The sequence below is a fragment of the Fomitiporia mediterranea genome, assembly GCF_000271605.1.
Source record: "Fomitiporia mediterranea MF3/22 unplaced genomic scaffold FOMMEscaffold_3, whole genome shotgun sequence".
NCBI lineage: Eukaryota > Fungi > Basidiomycota > Agaricomycetes > Hymenochaetales > Hymenochaetaceae > Fomitiporia > Fomitiporia mediterranea.
Window position 1 is genome coordinate 3,839,153 of NW_006760388.1, and position 17,981 is coordinate 3,857,133.

The 17,981-nt window shown below is 46.7% G+C and overlaps 8 protein-coding genes across 8 annotated transcripts; 4 read left to right on the top strand and 4 right to left on the bottom strand.

The window, feature by feature from the left end:
* Positions 1-615: 615 nt before the first annotated feature.
* On the bottom strand, positions 616-1,308 carry FOMMEDRAFT_26943 (uncharacterized protein; the record flags this gene model as incomplete). The annotated part of the gene is made up of 2 exons (XM_007264299.1): positions 616-825; positions 877-1,308. The coding sequence occupies 2 exons, from the start codon at positions 1,306-1,308 to the stop codon at positions 616-618; spliced, it is 642 nt and encodes a 213-aa protein (XP_007264361.1).
* A 1,293-nt stretch (positions 1,309-2,601) lies between these two features.
* On the bottom strand, positions 2,602-4,551 carry FOMMEDRAFT_18373 (uncharacterized protein). Its single transcript, XM_007264300.1, has 4 exons — positions 4,202-4,551; positions 3,805-4,133; positions 3,468-3,720; positions 2,602-3,414 (listed from the first exon to the last, which is right to left on the bottom strand). Exons 1-4 carry the CDS (start codon positions 4,315-4,317, stop codon positions 2,775-2,777), a joined length of 1,338 nt encoding a protein of 445 aa, XP_007264362.1. The 5' UTR covers positions 4,318-4,551; the 3' UTR covers positions 2,602-2,774.
* Positions 4,552-4,940: 389 nt separating this feature from the next.
* On the bottom strand, positions 4,941-6,247 carry FOMMEDRAFT_145466 (uncharacterized protein; the record flags this gene model as incomplete). Its single annotated transcript, XM_007264301.1, has 3 exons — positions 4,941-5,556; positions 5,610-5,862; positions 5,950-6,247. 3 exons carry the CDS (start codon positions 6,245-6,247, stop codon positions 4,941-4,943), a joined length of 1,167 nt encoding a protein of 388 aa, XP_007264363.1.
* An 814-nt stretch (positions 6,248-7,061) lies between these two features.
* FOMMEDRAFT_153619 (uncharacterized protein) lies at positions 7,062-9,048 on the top strand (the record flags this gene model as incomplete). The annotated part of the gene is made up of 7 exons (XM_007264302.1): positions 7,062-7,334; positions 7,369-7,806; positions 7,877-8,017; positions 8,073-8,293; positions 8,344-8,513; positions 8,566-8,669; positions 8,731-9,048. 7 exons carry the CDS (start codon positions 7,062-7,064, stop codon positions 9,046-9,048), a joined length of 1,665 nt encoding a protein of 554 aa, XP_007264364.1.
* A 753-nt stretch (positions 9,049-9,801) lies between these two features.
* FOMMEDRAFT_18374 (uncharacterized protein) lies at positions 9,802-10,480 on the bottom strand. The gene is made up of 4 exons (XM_007264303.1): positions 10,317-10,480; positions 10,194-10,260; positions 9,983-10,124; positions 9,802-9,927 (listed from the first exon to the last, which is right to left on the bottom strand). The coding sequence occupies exons 1-4, from the start codon at positions 10,466-10,468 to the stop codon at positions 9,881-9,883; spliced, it is 408 nt and encodes a 135-aa protein (XP_007264365.1). The 5' UTR covers positions 10,469-10,480; the 3' UTR covers positions 9,802-9,880.
* Positions 10,481-11,154: 674 nt separating this feature from the next.
* FOMMEDRAFT_153621 (phosphoribosyl pyrophosphokinase) lies at positions 11,155-12,362 on the top strand (the record flags this gene model as incomplete). Its single annotated transcript, XM_007264304.1, has 5 exons — positions 11,155-11,188; positions 11,253-11,292; positions 11,353-11,817; positions 11,869-11,983; positions 12,036-12,362. 5 exons carry the CDS (start codon positions 11,155-11,157, stop codon positions 12,360-12,362), a joined length of 981 nt encoding a protein of 326 aa, XP_007264366.1.
* A 480-nt stretch (positions 12,363-12,842) lies between these two features.
* On the top strand, positions 12,843-15,040 carry FOMMEDRAFT_166468 (uncharacterized protein; the record flags this gene model as incomplete). The annotated part of the gene is made up of 5 exons (XM_007264305.1): positions 12,843-12,938; positions 12,995-13,057; positions 13,120-13,280; positions 13,338-13,598; positions 13,649-15,040. 5 exons carry the CDS (start codon positions 12,843-12,845, stop codon positions 15,006-15,008), a joined length of 1,941 nt encoding a protein of 646 aa, XP_007264367.1. The 3' UTR covers positions 15,009-15,040.
* An 832-nt stretch (positions 15,041-15,872) lies between these two features.
* Positions 15,873-17,780, top strand: FOMMEDRAFT_78077 (solute carrier family 41 member 1; the record flags this gene model as incomplete). Its single annotated transcript, XM_007264306.1, has 8 exons — positions 15,873-16,106; positions 16,170-16,238; positions 16,300-16,407; positions 16,459-16,697; positions 16,756-16,868; positions 16,917-17,225; positions 17,282-17,538; positions 17,592-17,780. The coding sequence occupies 8 exons, from the start codon at positions 15,873-15,875 to the stop codon at positions 17,778-17,780; spliced, it is 1,518 nt and encodes a 505-aa protein (XP_007264368.1).
* Positions 17,781-17,981: the final 201 nt, after the last annotated feature.

Genomic DNA, 17,981 nt, shown 5'->3' on the forward strand with positions numbered 1-17,981 from the left:
TCTAATGAATTAAATCAATCTGTTGCACAACAAGAGAAAATCATGTATTAATCCTACATATCCAACTATGCTACAGTCCACAATTTAGGAGGAGCATTATGACATTTTACCTGGAACGCTGCAATCCTCCTTATTCTGTATTTTAGAGAATGTACTCAGAATTTCAGCAGGAAAAGAACCATTGATGCATATTCCTGTATCCTGAGAAATCACAATAAATACAATGGCACATTATAAGTGTATCTACAGTGGAAGCCTGCAGTAATATTAGTACGTGTATATTAGGCATCAACAAATACAGTGTTTTAGATAGTTAAGAATTGTCGGAACAGACCAGCATGATTGTATGCACATTCAATAGTGCACAATCTTTATATTGATTCTCACGATTACTAGTATCTGCTGACCGTGCCAGTGATTCCGCGTTTATGACTTTATATACTCCCTCCCACGCAGTCTCACTGCCGACGGGTAATTAGTAGTTAATATTAATTATAATCTATGTCTAGTCTCAAGAACCATTTATGGCTTATTATTATACTTGCAATTCTGTACGTCTGCTATTTATCAAAAATAATTCTAAGCCCGACGTTTTATGGTAGTCTGTAATGTATATTAAGGATTTCTACTTGACGATCCTCTGTCCTTCTTGCCTTTGCCCTCATGTTTCTTGCCTCTTTTCAACAGCATAGCCTGTCCTTCACTGGTGCTGATGCGTTGTCCCCCTTGCTGTATGCTCTGAGTGTAGAACCCAGAGTTTGACCTACCGAGGTACTGCAGATACGACAGAAAGCTTCGGTCCATGTCAGTCTCTTTCACTTTATACTGTTGAATATGTGAGTGAAATACACAACAAGCGGATAATAACTTGCATACCTTTCCGTTACTATTTGGCCTTATTATGGACGTCGATTGGACAGTGAGCCAGCCACCTGTACCATGCTTGTCAGTCCCTTTTCCGGGTACAAATGAAACTGGTCCATATTGTTCATTGTCTTCTGTAGCAGCCGGATAAATTGGCACGCAGAATTTCCATCTATCCCGAGGTATTGTCCCGTCCAATTTCTCTGCTCCTGAAAAGCTTGTCATCATAACTGTTTCAACAGAGTCGGAGTGTACTTCAACCACAAGTTCGAAATGACCTCTCTGCTTCGTTTTATCTGGTCTTGAGCTCTTTGATAACTTGGATCCGAGGAAGTTACTAATGTTGACAAAGTCTTCATTCACAACAAAGACAAGCATGCCTGGAGCGATTTCACTGAGACTTTTCTCAGTAAGCCCCGAGCTGCTTTGGCTGCTGCTTGACATTAATTGTAATTTATTGTGAGTAAAATTGAACAGAGTGCAACTGTATAATGGTGCAGACATGAGAGTGTGCATTATCTAGTTATTTATGCATGGGCTACATTGCATGCCGAAACTTTGTCATAATTATTTTTGTACATATTCTAGTGCACCAACAGAGGTCTTTGATATTAGAATGTGAGAGAGAGTGACAAAGCCTTGCATAGAACAGTCTCTGACCATCACTGAAAACTAATAGCTTGAAGGCTCATCAATTAATTTGACCAAGTAGGGGGCAGATACATAAGCCAGGTGAACAAACAAGCATTGCATGCCATAATGAATAGACACATGGAGGAAAATATCATAATCTACCCATCAAACATCAAATTGTGTTAGCTCAGCACATACCAAATCTGAGATTATTTGGTAACATAAATATGCACACTCGGAATCGGATTTATTGTGATTTCTCTCGCCTTCTATTTGTGCAAATTAATTTACAGAAGTGTTAACTATAGGAGTAAATCCTCACAGTTTGTTACTTTTGCAATACCGTGACAGTTAGAGAGTCCGACAATTTCGCATCATATTTTGTGCTAAAAATAATTTATTGCTCCGTTCTGTAAGACATGACATGCTATCACATCGTGTTTGCACTCTGATACACGTTCTACACTTTGACCTCTGTGGCTGACCAGAACCCTGAGGTCACTGGAGGCTATCCCACCATCCTATATGGCGAATAACAGGACTTTGAGATGCTTATATTCCTCGGACCTTAACTTCAATACACCACACCCCCGTTTTGTCTAATTTATAACTTGGCAGACCTACTGTGGCACTTGCATGGTCCTGTCCTTTTATGAGGTTAGGTCAAATAACTAACATCATCCCGTAGTATCACAGACTTTTTCTACATAAATGCAACATATTGCAGTGACTCTGGGCCCACTGGATATCTTGTACTGTGGCGGCTAGTAAATTGCCTGCAGATCGGCAGTATTCTCTATCATTAAAGACAACTATAACGAGTCAGAGAAATTTCATCACGAGTTGAAAGATGAATAACTTTGATAAGCCCACAACGGCAAGATTTCCGCTTCCAAATTTAAGTCAAATTCATTGTGTGAGTTGAGCGACAAAGGAATGTCGAATGTCCAGAGTGATGCACTCATTTAAGTTGCAGGTTCCGGAGTTCATATGAAGATTAACGTAAATATCAACAGTATTCAAACGAGATAGTTAGAAGTCCGACGCTAAGTTTATTGTAAATTTTTCGCACTGGCTGTTTTAATCTCATTTTAAAAGTGAATAGTCCGTATTATATATAGTTCGACATCTGAGTTGTGCGGTAGCGCGTTCGTCATATACATGCAAGCGGGTATGTCGGAGATGAAAGAAAGGCATGAAAAACCCATAATAACCAAGAGATAAGAAATATACAGAGCAGACAAAGTGGAGGGGAAAAAGGGAGAGACATTTTATCGCTATGCATTTGATACTCGATTACCCTTCCCATACGGGTTTGGTAGCCTCGAGACAGCAGAGGATCCACTGGTGGCAACTTCGCTGTATGCTGGAGGCGATGCGAGCGGTGTTGTTGAGTCAATGGCCGACTCGTCTACATCGCCGTACGCTGATGCGCCTGTCCGGGGCTGTGCCACTAGGTGTATCGACTCGCCGCCTTCAGACGAGCCTGGATGCGTTGGTGGGCTATGACCACGTTGGATATGGGTGCCCGTAACTGCTGTACCTCCGTATTCAGGCCCTGCGATAACATAACTGCCATTGTTGTGCTTGTACGGTGTCTGCGAGCCACTCGTAACGAATGGCTCGACATGCGACATCGCGTTGTGGAACCCAGTGCCAGCAGGATCGCGACGCATCGCAGGCGTTGGGGGTGAGTCGATCAGAACACGAACGTTCTGCCCCTGTTGTTGTTGTTGTCGTCGTCGTCGACGTAGGAAGAAAATGAGCGCAATGATTGCACCGCCGACGATGACTCCGCCCACAACAGGTCCTACTATTACACCAACATTCGATGATTTCGAACCAGTAGACGAGCTGTCCGGAGTTTGGGTAGCACTTGGGGACTGGTTGCTGTCAGTCCCGGAAGCGTTCTTCTTACTTTATTGTTCTTCAGCCGCCTGTGGTACATTTTAAAAATCGAAGTGACATACGTGTAGATGATAGAATCCAGCAGGACGATTGACTTCTTCCCACCATTTCCGGACTGGATTGTTATCGTATGCAACTGATTTTCAAGACCCGTCTGGGAAAATACAATCTGATTGAACTGGTAAGAAGAATCGCCATTTGGTTCCTTCTGGAAGACTCCTGCGGTGGCATTGTCGATAAGGAAGGTGAAATCGGAACGGCCATCGGGAGAGGTTATTGACCCAGTCAAGATAACTGACACGTAAACAGCAGTCCCTATTGTCGGAATGGAGCGTGGTTAGGATAACCACTTCCAACGGAGAGCGAGCAGCGAAGATGGGGTTTGACGAGGTAACTTACCTACAAAAGGTACCGAAGCCGATATAATTTGGCCAGATACATTGGTCGTGCCTATCCCAGTTCCAGCTGGAAAGAACGTCGCATCCGTCCACGTACCATTATGGGCGTTGCTTGCAGGAGCGGGTTTGGCAGTACATCCACTACAGGTCTGTCCTGGGTTCCATGCCTCGGGAGGATTGTATTGAATAACTTGCCCAGTCGTTGGATCACCAAACTGGTCATCGATTGTCACGTTCACCAGAGCTCCACGTATCCGAGGTAAAAGGGCAAGAGAAGAGAAAAGTATACAGCATGTCGAGAAGTACATTTGTAAGGCTAATCCAGTCGTCCTGTATGTCCAGAGCGGTCAGAAAAAACAGGATAGAGAAGACGAGCGGGTAAATCTTGGAGTACTTACAATTCAGCAGGTGCAGACCAGGAGGCAGCGGGGTGGCTGCCCAGAGCAAGATGTTCTGTGCAGGGGAGTTGATGGGAAGAAACCAAAACTAGACCACGCCTCCGAGGCCAAGACATCTGGGAGAGCGCCCAGGTACGATTGCGGCAGAGTTGTCGGCACTGGTTAAGCGAGACTCAGTTTTCCATGTTTGGTGAGAAAAACATTGAGAGATCAGGGTAGCATTGATGATAGTAGCCAGCAACCAACGGAGTATCACTTTTGTAGGACTAGTGCAATTATCCTCCGACGACCCCGAGCCTTAAGTAACGAGCAGACTGGTCGATGTGAGCACAGAGCAAAATGCCCTAACCGAGGGGCTTTGCCAAAGATAATCCTATTTTAATTTTTTAAATAGTGGAACCATATTTGTCGTGGGAAACCGGTATATTCCGTATGTCATTCAACGTTGCACAAATTACATTATTACATTATGGCGATACAATTCGGATATGGTTGATATAAGACGAAAATGCAAAGTATTCCAAAATTGATTGTAGTTATACAATGTATCCGTACAGTCCTCCGAAGGAGCTGTCTTATGTCCAACAAAGTGAGGAAGGATCCAGTGTGCAGAGTAGGCGCAGAGTTGCAGTATAGAAGAAGAACAGTCCAGATAACACCCAGAAGAAAGAGCAGAAGAGAAACATGCGAAGGAATAGAGGTACCACAAGGCGTGAGAGTTGCTGTGCTTCATCAGAGTTTAATATTCTGAGATAACGGAGGGAGGCCTTGAACCAATCCTGCTGTAAGGTGGAGGCGCGGCGACGGATAGTTCAAAGCTATTTGCTGAATCAGGAGGAGGATTCATATTAGCTGAAGATGGGGGTTGTGATTGTGAGGAAGGTTGATGGATCGGCGAATCGCTTCCTCCCGAACCAACAGAAGCTCTTGTGCTGCTACAGCGTTCTAATGGAGCAACCAAGGCAACTTGACCAGCAGGGCGTCCTGCACGAGGAGTACCACTAATAGGTACCGCCCGTAAATGGACGATTCCAGTGCTATCAGACCGAGTCAGCTCGTTCATGACAGTATGAGGTATTCTAGCTCGATTAGGACCACGGCGCTGGCCAGCCGGAAGTGCACGAGGACCAGGCCGGAAATGATGGATTGGACGAGGAGTTGTATCGGGTGCAAAGTGAACATGCTTGCTCTTTAGACGGTGATGCAGACAGAAAATACCAAGTATTGCGGCAAGTACTCCTACGGCACCGAAGATTGCGCCAATAATCAAACCGATGTTCAGCTTCTTTGACTTGCCTGGGTCCAACGCGCCATTTGAAGCAGGGATATTATCACTTGTAGACGATATATTTTGACTATGAGGATGTTCAGGCGAGAATCAATTGAGAAAGGGAGTAAATATACGTACGTATAGATGATAGAGTCCAGGAGGACCAGTGATGCCATCCCCGTACGTCCAACCTCGATAGTGAAGTTGTGCAGTGAGTTCGACAAGCCCGTAATGGAGAAGATTGTTTGGTTATATACGTAAAACAAGTCACTGGTGGAATTTTGAAATGTGCCGACCAAGGTGTCGTCGATGAAGAAGGTAAAATCGGAATCGGCGACGAGGATGTTGGGGATAGTTCCCGTCAAAATCACCTGCACATACACTGCGATACCTGTATGTGAGGGAAGTCAACATTAAAGTGAATTACTCCTCAAAAGACACGAACGAGGCATTCCATCGAGTGAGACTGGAAACTCACCCGTAAATGAGACATTCGCATACAGAATTTGTCCACCTGTGGGTTCGCCTATCCCATCAGGAAAATATGTTGCATCCATCCATGTACCGTCAAAGGTTCGCGCGGCATTCGGTCTTGCCGTGCAATTATTGCAATCCTGACCTCTTCGCCATGCCTCAGACGGAGAATATTGAATATATTGACCAGTAGTCGGGTCGCCGTTCTGATCATCGATTGTTACATTATTTAACACTCCTCGTGTGTGTCGTGCAAAGGAAGCCAATAAAAAGCAAAGGAGGACGGGTGTTCGTGTGTGCATTGTGGTTTCAAGGACAGCGAGATAAGTGCCGCCTTTAGAGCAGGTTGCTCTCAGAGAAGAAGACGGTGATAAGGAGAGATGGTGTCGCCACGACTTATGAAAGACGCCAGAAGCTTCAACGATGACGAAGCCATGACTGAAGTAATTAGCCTTGACCGAAGGTGTGTCGGTGGCGACAAGACGAGCGGGGACAAACAGAGAAAGTATCAATTCCCATCAAGAATGATCGGAATAGGGTTAGGCTGTGGGATTACGCTTCCTTTTTTGAACTAGCCTAAAGTTACGATTCAATGTCAGTAAATGTAAAACGTTCCTTTCCTCTGATCCTCTTTCGCTGAGACATACGTTTGTCATTTGTACGGCCAGTATTATAGGTCTCGATTCCGAACTGGCCATTAGACGACCTCACTGGGCGACTCGAGCATCAGCAGACTCACGTGTGCTTAAGTAGATTCTGTGGTTAGGTTATTTTCCTTTATTTGCCGCATACATCCCATCCGGTTGATTAGAACTTTGCCTTTGCTGATAGTCCGTTGGTTTTCGGGACATCGCCACTCAAATGCTAAAAAGGAGAAGCAAAGTCTTATTTTAGTTGGATTGTCATGGCAGCACATTGCCAGTTTGGATAAGAGTCAGTGACCCAGTGCGCCGAGTCAAAGGCAGCAGAATAAGTCACTAAGTACAGGCCTTTCGCAATAATAATATAATAATGCTTGCCTAGTAGTAGTACCGTGGAAAATTTTCCAGTTCGGATGCTGCTTCAACGCGTCTGGAGGTCCAACTCCGACGCACCTTGACTTTGACAATTGCCACCATGTTTGACGACGCGTCTCGCTCGCCAATAACAAGCCCCGAGGGGCAGCAAGGTGCATCATTGCTTGCAGCATTGCCCGGTTATCCATCCCGTGGCGGTACGCCCCTTCCGCGCCCGATAGGCTCTGGTGCCACTGTGACCACTTCGATGAGTGCGCCCAGTGCGGCTGGGTACGGTAGCGTTAATGGTCAAAACCTTGTCGAGGAGCTTAGGCAGGCTCGGCGCGAGATCGAATCACTCAAGTCAATGGTTATCCAACTCTTCTTGCAGCATGTACGCGTACATTCTAACTAACTAAATGATCTAGGACCCCTTCCACGCAGCAGAAATGGCAATCGAGCTGCAAATGGAGAAGATGCGTTGTGTGGAGGCAGTAAGAGTCCGTGACTCTGCGGTTCAGCGCTTGTCTTCTGCATATGACTCCATAAAAGAGAAGGCGACAACTATCGGACGTCTTCAAAGTGAGAAAGCCGACCTCGAATGCCGACTTGCGAATGCCGAAGCTCGCATCAAAGAAGCTGCAGAGCAGGCAAGAGTCGAAGAAAGGCAGCTAATGGAAGGAGAGCTTGCTCGTTTGCGCGATGTTATCCGTAGTTTGAAAGATAGCGTTGAAGCTGAAAAGGAGACGCGAGCATCAGCCACCTCTTCGCCGGTTATTACAAGAAGTATCAATGACAGCGGGTCCCCGAATGACGATGCCTCTTCTTGTATCACAGCTGTCGATAGCAACGGATACGGAGAGAATGTAAGCCACTTTCTTCGACAAATTTATTTTCTTTCTAATATTCTTCCGGCCTTCCGATTGATTCTATCAGATTCTTCAGTCCCTCACAAACGGAATTGACCACCTCGCGATTGGGCAGGCATCGGAGCCAGTCTCGCCTTTGCATGGCTCTGGGCCCGGAACTATTGCTCCTCCATGCCTGAAGCTTATCGTCGGTCAAGAGCTTCAAGCCGTAAGGACATGCGCCTTTCAATTCGTTCAGCCCTGGAGTACTGACTTTCGTTCAGTATCGCATCAATCATGGAAATCCAGCCGACATGGTCAGGGCCAGAAACGCCGTGTTGACTGCTCTTCCGATGCCTCCAGGCATCCCGGAAGATGAACTCAAGCCTATTATTCTTCCAGCTTCTTTGTCAATCCATGAATTCCTCAATAACTGTACAGCAGTAAGTAATGAGTTACATTTCGTTGACCCGACGTACGTGCTCATGCCATACAAGCAGAATAGGTACGCGAAACACCTTCCGAATGGTGGCAAATGATGAACATTTCTTGCAGTCTCACGGGATATCGAATCTTCCACGAAACTACGACCCGTTGGTGCCCTGAACGTGAAGAACACGGTTATTTCCTTACCCCGCTGTACAAATGCACCACGAAAGCGCGAGTTTCAACTGCTCATTCCTGGAGTGAGGTTGACCCAAGGGGTCGAATGATGGAGCCAACAGGTTTGGTCTATTAAGAACCTTTCGCAGTAATATCAATTGATAGCATTTACAGAGTGTTTTTATAATCGTCAGGGAAAGTGGTACTACGCGGGGCAGTACGTCGCTCTTCGATTGGACGACTTCAGCTCGAAGGAGTGGAATGACCTTGACTCCGAGGTATGTAGGCTGCCTACAGTTCTTTAATAAGCTAGCTCGTGCTCAAGACGAACACGCACAGACGTCAGCGATGCTAGTTAAGGAAACGTTGGCTGGCAGGAAGAACACGTCGCCAACTGTCCACTATGAGGTGTCGCAACTCTATTCCGCTGGAGCCCTCAAAATTGCATGTGTTGGGCTTCAATGTGTTGGCTTTAACTTGGCACTCTACGAGACTATCATGGAACAGGCCGCAAAATGTCGACAAGGAGGCCGCTGGAAAACGGGCTGGGGTGCAACAAGTTTCCCTACCATGGACGGCTCGGATAACACTGGAAACAACGGAACAACTACCGAGAACACCAATGCATATTCTGCTTCGCTTTTCAACTTCCTGTGATTCTGAGACCTAGAACAAAAACTGAACTCAACCCTGAGGAACTTGGCGAATCTTACTCGTGGCTACATCTTACAGTCTGCTTTACAAGGCTCACTTTTATTTTCCCGTCTCATCTCGGAGCGAATGTGTTTGCAAGGACCTCAAAAGTGACTAGTGGACTATGTTGACGCATCATCCAAAGGAAAACGTTCTCCCGCAATTCTTATTCTTGGGCTTACTTGATCGGCTTGTCAGGGCTCCTTTCCTATAATGGTCTTTATCAAAATAAGCTTTATCGGCTGATAGAAAGGTCATGGTGTTCTGTTTGTCATTTCCAATTTTCACTCGCATTGTCGAGTTATATCCTGCGTAAATGAATGCGTATGATTCATGTGGCCGCGCCGTATTCGCAGCAAATAAAATGTAGATTTACCAAGGAGATCGTGTCGTTTGTCCCTCCAGCGCCGGATGAACTTTCAGTTCTGCACCGCGTCGTTAAAAACATTGTTTTGTCCAAAGGATCCGTGAGACATAACGGCAGCACGGTCCCGAGCACAGCTGCATCATCTTTCCCTCCACTCATCTGCCGGGAACTTTTATACTATTCGAGTGTCGGCATATCATAAGATGACGCTATTCGCTGTTATTCAATTACACATAAGTCTGGTACATAATGAAAGAAAGTCTGCAGGTAGAAACTCAGAAACCTAGCGAATTATACCGACAATTGGGACCGACCGTACTTAGATGTGATGGGGTGAAAGAAGTAATAATGAGGCAGAAGACAAAGAATAAAAGGAACAAATAAACAAAAGAAAACAGGCAGTGAATAACGAAGATATGTCAGCCTAGCTTAAACTGCTTTAGAGCGTCGCTTCTGTTCCATTAGGAGGAACGACACTATTTGTGGATGATGTCACAGCAATTCAGAGAAGCTGGCTGAAGAAAGGCTTACCTATGAGCGAGTCCAGCGTCTCCATCACGGTTGGCTGGATCTCTAAGTAAGGTTGGCGAGATGATGGAAGAATGCGAAAGTGGCGGCGATTCTTGTGATAAACGGCGACTGGGGCAGAATCAGGTTCTTGCTCCCGGATGAGCTGCGAAAACGTATATTAGCACTGCATGAATGCGATATGGGTGAACGCAGTGAAAACTAGACAGCTTACCTCGAGGCGTCCCTTGCGTTGCCTCCATTGATAGTATTTTTCGTCTTTACCTCTGAAGCGCGCATCACTTTTGACGGTTAAGAACACTCAACCAACCAGTTTGTCAAAACATGTGAAACTCACGATCCGGCTACGCCATCCTTAAGCCAAAAGTCACGGGTAGGCCTAAACTGCTGACCTCGGAGGCGGACTGTGGTAGGGTGCGGGTGACTCGAGCTCCCAACATCGTTCTGTAGTTCAGCAACGACTTCGAGCTCCTGGCTCCTTGGATCCATCCTGCTCACGCGTGTCACTGATGTGTCCCATTTCGGAGTGACGATTTCGTAATATATGACGTCTGATGCGTTTGATATTATAACATTCTGGAGCGATCTTGTTGTCAAGTTGAGTCGTTCTACCCTTGGTGGCATGCTTATAGCTCGAGCTTTGCTGGAGCGGTGATGGATCTTGATAGCGGAGGTTCAGTATTTAACTCGAGTGTATAAAGGCTCCATAGTAGTTCTTATAAGCAATCTCATGGAGACCGTGGGTATATTGCAGCACCCTATGGCAAGGCACAGAGGACAAGCTCTTTTAACACAGCGCCAGTTCCCATGGATGAGAAGCCAAATTCAGATAAAGAGCGCCCTGTCGAATAGAATGCTTCGGACTGAGAAAAACCCGCAGTCTGGTAGGAGCTTGGCCACGGCAAATAGCACATTGAGTACACCAGAAGAACGGCAAACGTGGATCAGTATGATGCAAGTCGAGAGCTAAGAGACTCTTGCCGTTGGATCCTTTTGAAGCTTATAGGCGTGAGAGCAGAGGGACATTCTTGGCCAATTTAAATTTTTATAGGTCCGTGATTTCCGGCTGCCGTCCTCTACTTGAGTGCCCACTTCGATCTGTCTTGCTTTCCCTCGTTCCTCTTCTCCTTCTTGTCTTGCACCTTTGTTGCGTAACTTATCGACTGCGGACTGTCATGCTTCGCGGAAACTCAATCAAGCTCCTCACAGGTTCGCCACTCACGTCTGTCACTAGCTCAAACGTGCTCACCTTGGCCCACTTCGTGTATGGCAGGGAACAGCCATCCAGAGCTCGCTCAGGCTGTAGCCGAGCGGTGAGCTGGTGCTTGATGATCGATTTTTGCGACACGCGAGCATTTACCAGAACCTCCTAGGCTTAACATTCAGCTCACGCCATGCGTCGTCAGGAAGTTCTCGAACGGCGAGACAAGTGTGAAGATTAGCGAGTCCATTCGAGAGGAGGACGTGTTCATCATCCAGAGCGGTTCCGGAGACGCGAATGATAACCTAATGGAACTGCTTATCCTCATTTCTGCGTGCAAAACTGCCTCTGCGCGTCGAATCACTGCCGTCATTCCGTGTTTCCCATATGCGCGTGCTGATAAGAAGGACAAGTCGCGGGCGCCTATCACGGCAAAGCTGGTTGCGAATATGCTAGTGGTTGCTGGTTGCGACCACGTTATTACGATGGACCTCCATGCCAGCCAAATCCAGGGTTTCTTCGATATTCCTTGTGATAATTTATTCTCCGAGCCTTTGATGATTGGCTACATCAAACGTGAGATTGATGGCTGGAAAAACGGGATTGTTGTTACACCAGATGCTGGGGGTGCAAAACGGTGTGTTTATATGCGCTAATTTGTTCCCTGTGTATCTCTGACTTGTTGAAGTGCGACCGCCATTGCAGACAAGCTGGGCATTGAGTTTGCTCTCATTCATCGGCAACGCAAAAATGGCAATGGTCCCGAGCAGATGCACATTCTTGTTGGAGAGGTCAGGGACAAGGTATGGGATATTGCTGTACGACTAGTGTTGCAGGATAATGACTCTCCTCAAGGTTGCTATTCTCGTGGATGACATGATTGACACCGGCACTACGCTTTCCTTAGCCGCCAACGCGTTGAAAGATGGCGGCGCAAGCGCTATTTACTGCCTTGTCTCTCATGGTCTGCTATCAGAAACGAACTTCGCGCTCCTCGAATCACTTCCAATAAAAGAGCTAGTCGTTACAAACACTGTTCCTCAAAAGCAGCATTGCGATGGCTTATCAAAACTTCACGTTATAGATATCTCCTCCACCATCTCGGAGAGTATCCGCCGAACGCATAATGGCGAGAGTATATCATTACTGTTTGGGGACTGGTTAGGAGCTGGCGCGAACTAGATATCGAATAAAGGACGAAAAAAGACCGATGTATATTACTTGTTTAACCGCGCCTTGCGTTTACTCGGAAAGTTTATGGAAAAGTAGATTAGTAGCTCTACTGACGGTACTGTCAAGCTCGAATATTGCCGTGGAAATAATAACTAAAAATATTCCTATTACATAAAATTTGTCGGATGGAGAAACTAAAACGTATTACATAATTGACCGGCTTTTGACGGCTCTTGTCCTTAAACCGTATGAGACGTTTCTGGATTCCTACCTCCATGCCTAAACATCCCCTAATTACAAACCTACTTCTGAGGAGCTGGTAGCTGCTTGGGCTGTTCTTCTACAACAAAATACTTGTATTTGACCCTGCAAAAAAGCTTCTACACCATTACTGCAGAATCTAAACTCGAGTTGTTCTGTTGCATCTACTCAGCACATTCGCTAGGGCTCTTGTTTTGATCTCTCTGGTTACGGTCTCACGTTTGCGCCATGGCACGCTCGGTTCTTCATACTTTTTCGGACTCCAAACATTTTGAAGACCGAAGAGGAAAACCGTATGCCCATCCTATAACAGAACGTATAAACGTATGATTAACCTTTTAACTCAATCTATTACGGCAGCTCTGATCTTCATTTGACAGCCTCATTCGCGTCCTATTGTCTCTTATTACTTTCCAAAAGGCGTTGGTGAACATCATTATGGCGTAAGCGATGAGTTCATCGCGTACTACGTTAAAAATTTACTGACGGATTTCGAATTGCGTAGGAAAGGCATCCGATGAAACCACATCGGTTGACTCTTACGAACGCCCTTGTTATAGGATATGGCCTGGATAAGCAGGTTCATCACTTTTTCAATCCAAAGCCCGCTACTCGAGAGGAACTAGAGGCCTATCATGACTCTGAATACATCGATTTCCTCTCAAGGTAAGCATAATTGTACTCGCCACAGGGACCGTATGACGATGAATTTACGGATCACAGGGTTACACCTAGGAATCAAAACGAGATGAAACATCTCATAGATACGTTCAATTGTGTGGAGGATTGTCCGATATTTGCGGATATGTATGATTTCACGCGAATGTATGCCGGAGGGTCACTTGCTGGAGCTAGAAAGTTGTGCGCCGGAACGACAGACATAGCTATCAATTGGTCTGGCGGTCTGCATCATGCTAAAAGGGGAGAAGCCAGTGGATTTTGCTACATCAATGATATTGTTCTTGCAATCCTCGAGTTGCTAAGGTTTGTCATAGATTTTCGCTCTTGTGTCACAAGAGCTGACTCTCCTTCAGATACCATCCCAGAGTATTGTACATCGACATCGATATTCATCATGGAGATGGTGTTGAACTAGCATTCTGGAATTCAAATCGCGTCATGACTGTTTCATTCCACAAATACACAGGCGACTTTTTCCCCGGTACGGGAAGACTCGATGACAACGGCGGCGGACTTGGAAAACACTTTGCACTCAACGTCCCCTTACTTGATGGCATAGACGATGAGAACTATCTCTCAGTATTTAGGACAGTTATCGATGATACTGTCACAGCTTTTCGACCTTCTGCTATCGTTTTGCAATGCGGCGCAGATTCATTAGGATGCGACCGGCTTGGTGCATTCAACCTATCCATTGCTGGACATGGTGAGTGTGTGAACTTTGTGCGCAAGTTCGGCGTGCCGTTGCTTGTTCTCGGTGGTGGTGGATATACGGTGCACAATGTGAGTCGATGCTGGACGTACGAAACGTCAGTTCTCGTGGGCTGCGAAGTCCCCGACGCGTTACCGCAAACACCTTACGACGCGTGGTTCGCGGACGATTACACTCTTCATCCTACTCTTGCAGGACGCATCGACAATCAGAATACACCCGCCGCACTCCAACGCATCACACGAAGCATTCGTCAAAAGCTACGATACTTACAAGGTGCACCTAGCGTGCAAATGCAGGAGATCCCACCTGATTTAGCTGCCTGGCTTCCCGAAGAGGAAAAGAATAACGAAGAAAAGGCGGAAGACCGCGGTGCAGTTCCTGCAGGCGAGTTTCGTATACCGCCGCCGAAGGCGGTGAATGAGTTCTTTGATAGCGAGACGGATGTGGACAAGGAGGAGGAAGTGGTGCCAAAGACTCGCGGGACTACTTCTGGAAGGCGGGGACGGGGAAGGGGCAGAGGTCGGGGCAGAGGCAGGGCAACTGCGACTACGACAGCGACTGTTGTGGCTGGAGGGTTGCCTACCCCGGCGACCAACGTAACTCCAGCAGAAGCAACTGGGGTAAACGAGGAAGAGGCCGATGAAGCACCTCCGCTCACGCCTACTCCGGCTCCACGAGGAAGAGGCAGAGCAGGTCGGAGAGGAGGTCGGGGACGAGGAAGAGGACGGGGACGGGGAAGAGGGGCTGCAGCTGCAGCGGCCGCTTCTACCTCTGCTGCGCCTACGTCGGCGGCGACAACTGATAATGTTGTTGAGGTGACTCCTGGTAGCGAGAGCGTTCCTCCTGTACAGCCTAAAGCAGAAACCGAGCCCGAACAAGAACCGGAACCGGAACCAGAAGCAGAGGTGGGACCAGAGGCAGAGGCGGAACAAGAGCAGGAGCAAGGACAGGAAACGCCATCTCAGTTACCTTCGAATGAAGTCGACGTTGATACATGATTCACTTTGCTGTGTTTTTGATTTGTACTTGCATTAGTTTTTAATTTATTTTCTTCTGGGTCATACATGAGTGTTCCGTGGATTGCTGCAGAACAAAGCAAAGGCTACATTTATCCAATAGGCAACTGTGTCTTGCTCTTCTGATGGATCAGAGTGTTACTTGTCATGGCGGAGGTGTTTGCCTTTCACAAGAGCTTGCTGTAACTAAGAAGGACTTGTGAAAGGTTGCAATGCTGGCATTCCTGACAGACGCTAACTGCTCGGATTCATTGAAAGAGATGATTGAAGAATGTCAGAAGCTTTCCTCGACTGCTGGCAAGCGTAATGACAAAGTTCATGTTTGTAAACAGAGAAGAGTAATGGACAGTATTCTACTGGCTGTTGCAAAATCCTTCTTGAGATTGAGTAAGAAAGCATCCGCTCCTTCCAAACCTCCATAAACTGGATAGTAGATATTAAGATTAAATTCTGCAACTCAGTCGCAAAATATGACTCAAAAACAGGTCAAAAACATCCTTTTGGTTGTTTTGGAATGTAATCGGCGTTTCCTTTGCAGGTCAGGCACAACGACAAGGAATTGTTTCCGATACCACAAACGAAAAAATTGCAGCCGAGTAGAAATAAAAAGATTTACCCTTGTTCAGGAGTGAGGCGAAGGAGAGGGTTACCGTTGATGTGGATCAGAGACTGTCATCAGGTAAGCGGAAAGCCATGCTTCATCTTTGACCACGACCACCTCACAGCACGAGTACTCCGCCTTCGCAAAGTGACCTTTACAACGGCCATCCTAGCGCACTTTGCATGCAGGATAGGTTTCACAAAAGGGCAATCTCTTCTGCAGACGTCAACTCTTCTTTTGTCGAAATGACCTCGCTCAATGTTGTTGAGGATAGGGAGGGCCAGGAGGGGCAACAGGAGACGAGGGTGGCTACTTTGCAGTCGCCTTCTGTGGACAACTTTGAGTCGGAGGATGGGACGGCGTCGGATGATGAGGACAACATTGCACTTCTGGGGTCGGATAGCCAGTCGCGCAGGCGTGACTTGTCGGAAAAGAGAAATGAGGGTACATGGACGCAGGTCAAGGACATTGTCATCGAGGTGCGTGGCATGGTCTCTTGTCAAAATCATAACATATTGGTTAATATATATTCGCTCTCGCAGACCGCGCCTACGCTCCTTCTCACAACAGTCGGTTTACTTTTTACCGGAGAGCTGTTAGACCATGTATCGGTAAGCAACAACATATTCGGCCATTACTTACCCGGCTTTGCCTGACCGTGGAACCCTGCAGCATTGGAAAGCGATGAAGCGAATAGACGAGCTCATAATTATTATACCTGTCGTTCTGAATCTCAAAGGAAACTTAGAAATGAACTTGTCGTCGCGTTTAGGGACGGCGGTAAGTTTTGTATGAATTTTGGCAATATTAGTTTATCTGACGCGTTCCCAGGCTAATGTAGGGGAGCTCGACGAAAGGAAGACTCGCAATGCCATCCTTGCAGGAAATATGGCTCTTTTACAAGTTCAAGCTACCATCGTCTCTTTCATCGCCGCTGTCACCTCCTTTGCGCTTGGCCGTATTTTGCCAAGAACAGGTCCACCAAGTGCTGACCATCGCTCGCTCTTCATACGGCGACCACACCCGCACCTTCCCAATGATCCACAGAAACCAAAATCAGGTTTAGCTGAGTGCGTATAAACAGATTAGGCAGAGTAATTATACATGGCTGACGGTGACCCGTTTAAGATTTATCATGGTTGCTTCTTCCGGCATGGCTTCGGCATGCCTGTCAAGTTTAATTTTGGGCTCGTTTATGTGCACACTCGTTGTCTTTTGCAGAAAGTTCTCTCTGAATCCGGGTATGTCGTGTCAATAATACCTTTTCCAGTTATTAAGCTACTGTTCAGACAATATCGCTCCTCCTGTCGCCGCCTGTCTCGGTGATCTCATCACATTATGTCTACTTGGACTTGTATCGTCGTTCCTTATCAATTTTGTGAATACCCCACTTCCATTCGTTATTTGCATCATGCTCGTCGTGTCATCGTGTATATGCGCATACATGGTAAGTCGAAATAGCTACGTTCGGGATCTTATCAAGCAAGGATGGTCCCCGCTCTTTGGAGCTATGGCCATTAGCTCGGGGACTGGCATCATCCTAGACACGTTTGTCTCTCGTTACGACGGATACGCCCTACTAGCAGTCATTATTAGCGGTATGTACTGTTGCTTTACTGTTTGATTTAATCTGACTTTTGCTGTTATTACAAAGGTCTCCCTGGCGCAGTAGGGTCTGTTACAGTGTCACGGATCTCTACATCATTACATGCCGCGGCAATGGCAATGCTCCCCACCGCCTCCCATACGCACGAGACGTCGCCGCAGCCGAGTGCCCGCACGGTGGCGATCACACTATTTCTTATCACAGTCCCTATAGAGATTTGCTTCCTATCAGTCCTTCGGGGAGTAGGGTGGTTGGATCTTCCGTTCGTTTTTTTCGCGTTCGCTATTGTATTCTTCGGTATCACGGTACGTGAACATAGTTACCGTGCTCTTGTGGCATTCCTGATTGTGCATATTAGGTCTTAATTTCGTTGGTCTATGCCCGAGTTCTTACAGAATTTTTGTGGAAGCGGAACCGGGACCCCGATATGTACGCGATGCCCTTGCATTCTTCTATGATGGACCTTGTCGGACAGTCGTTGCTTGTTCTTTGTTTTGAGATAGTGTCACTGCTCGGACAAAACGTCGGAGCGAAACACGGACGATAACCCATTAGATTTGTAGTGTAAAATTATGATAATCGGATCGGATACATTTTATTTTAATGTTGTTATACGCGCGTGATTACATATGCGATTGGAGGCTGCTTGATTAGGAAGGCGCTGTGTTTTAGGCTGTGCTTCTTTACCACGACGAGTCGCTCGCCGCCGTCACCTACCTCGTCCTCATAGCTCTCCAGCGCCCAAGCA

What these genes read in the sequence shown, in the direction of transcription:
- FOMMEDRAFT_18373 (XM_007264300.1), bottom strand. Translation starts at nt 4,317, where the DNA reads ATGTCTTGGCCTCGGAGGCGTGGTCTAGTTTTGGTTTCTTCCCATCAA. An exon ending in TGGTCTGCACCTGCTGAATT is followed by an intron (nt 4,134 to 4,201) that starts GTAAGTACTCCA and finishes CTGGACATACAG; the next exon opens with GACGACTGGATTAGCCTTAC. An exon ending in GGCTTCGGTACCTTTTGTAG is followed by an intron (nt 3,721 to 3,804) that starts GTAAGTTACCTC and finishes TTCCGACAATAG; the next exon opens with GGACTGCTGTTTACGTGTCA.
- FOMMEDRAFT_18374 (XM_007264303.1), bottom strand. Translation starts at nt 10,468, where the DNA reads ATGGATCCAAGGAGCCAGGAGCTCGAAGTCGTTGCTGAACTACAGAAC. An exon ending in AACGCAAGGGACGCCTCGAG is followed by an intron (nt 10,125 to 10,193) that starts GTAAGCTGTCTA and finishes ACGTTTTCGCAG; the next exon opens with CTCATCCGGGAGCAAGAACC. An exon ending in GACGCTGGACTCGCTCATAG is followed by an intron (nt 9,928 to 9,982) that starts GTAAGCCTTTCT and finishes ATCCACAAATAG; the next exon opens with TGTCGTTCCTCCTAATGGAA.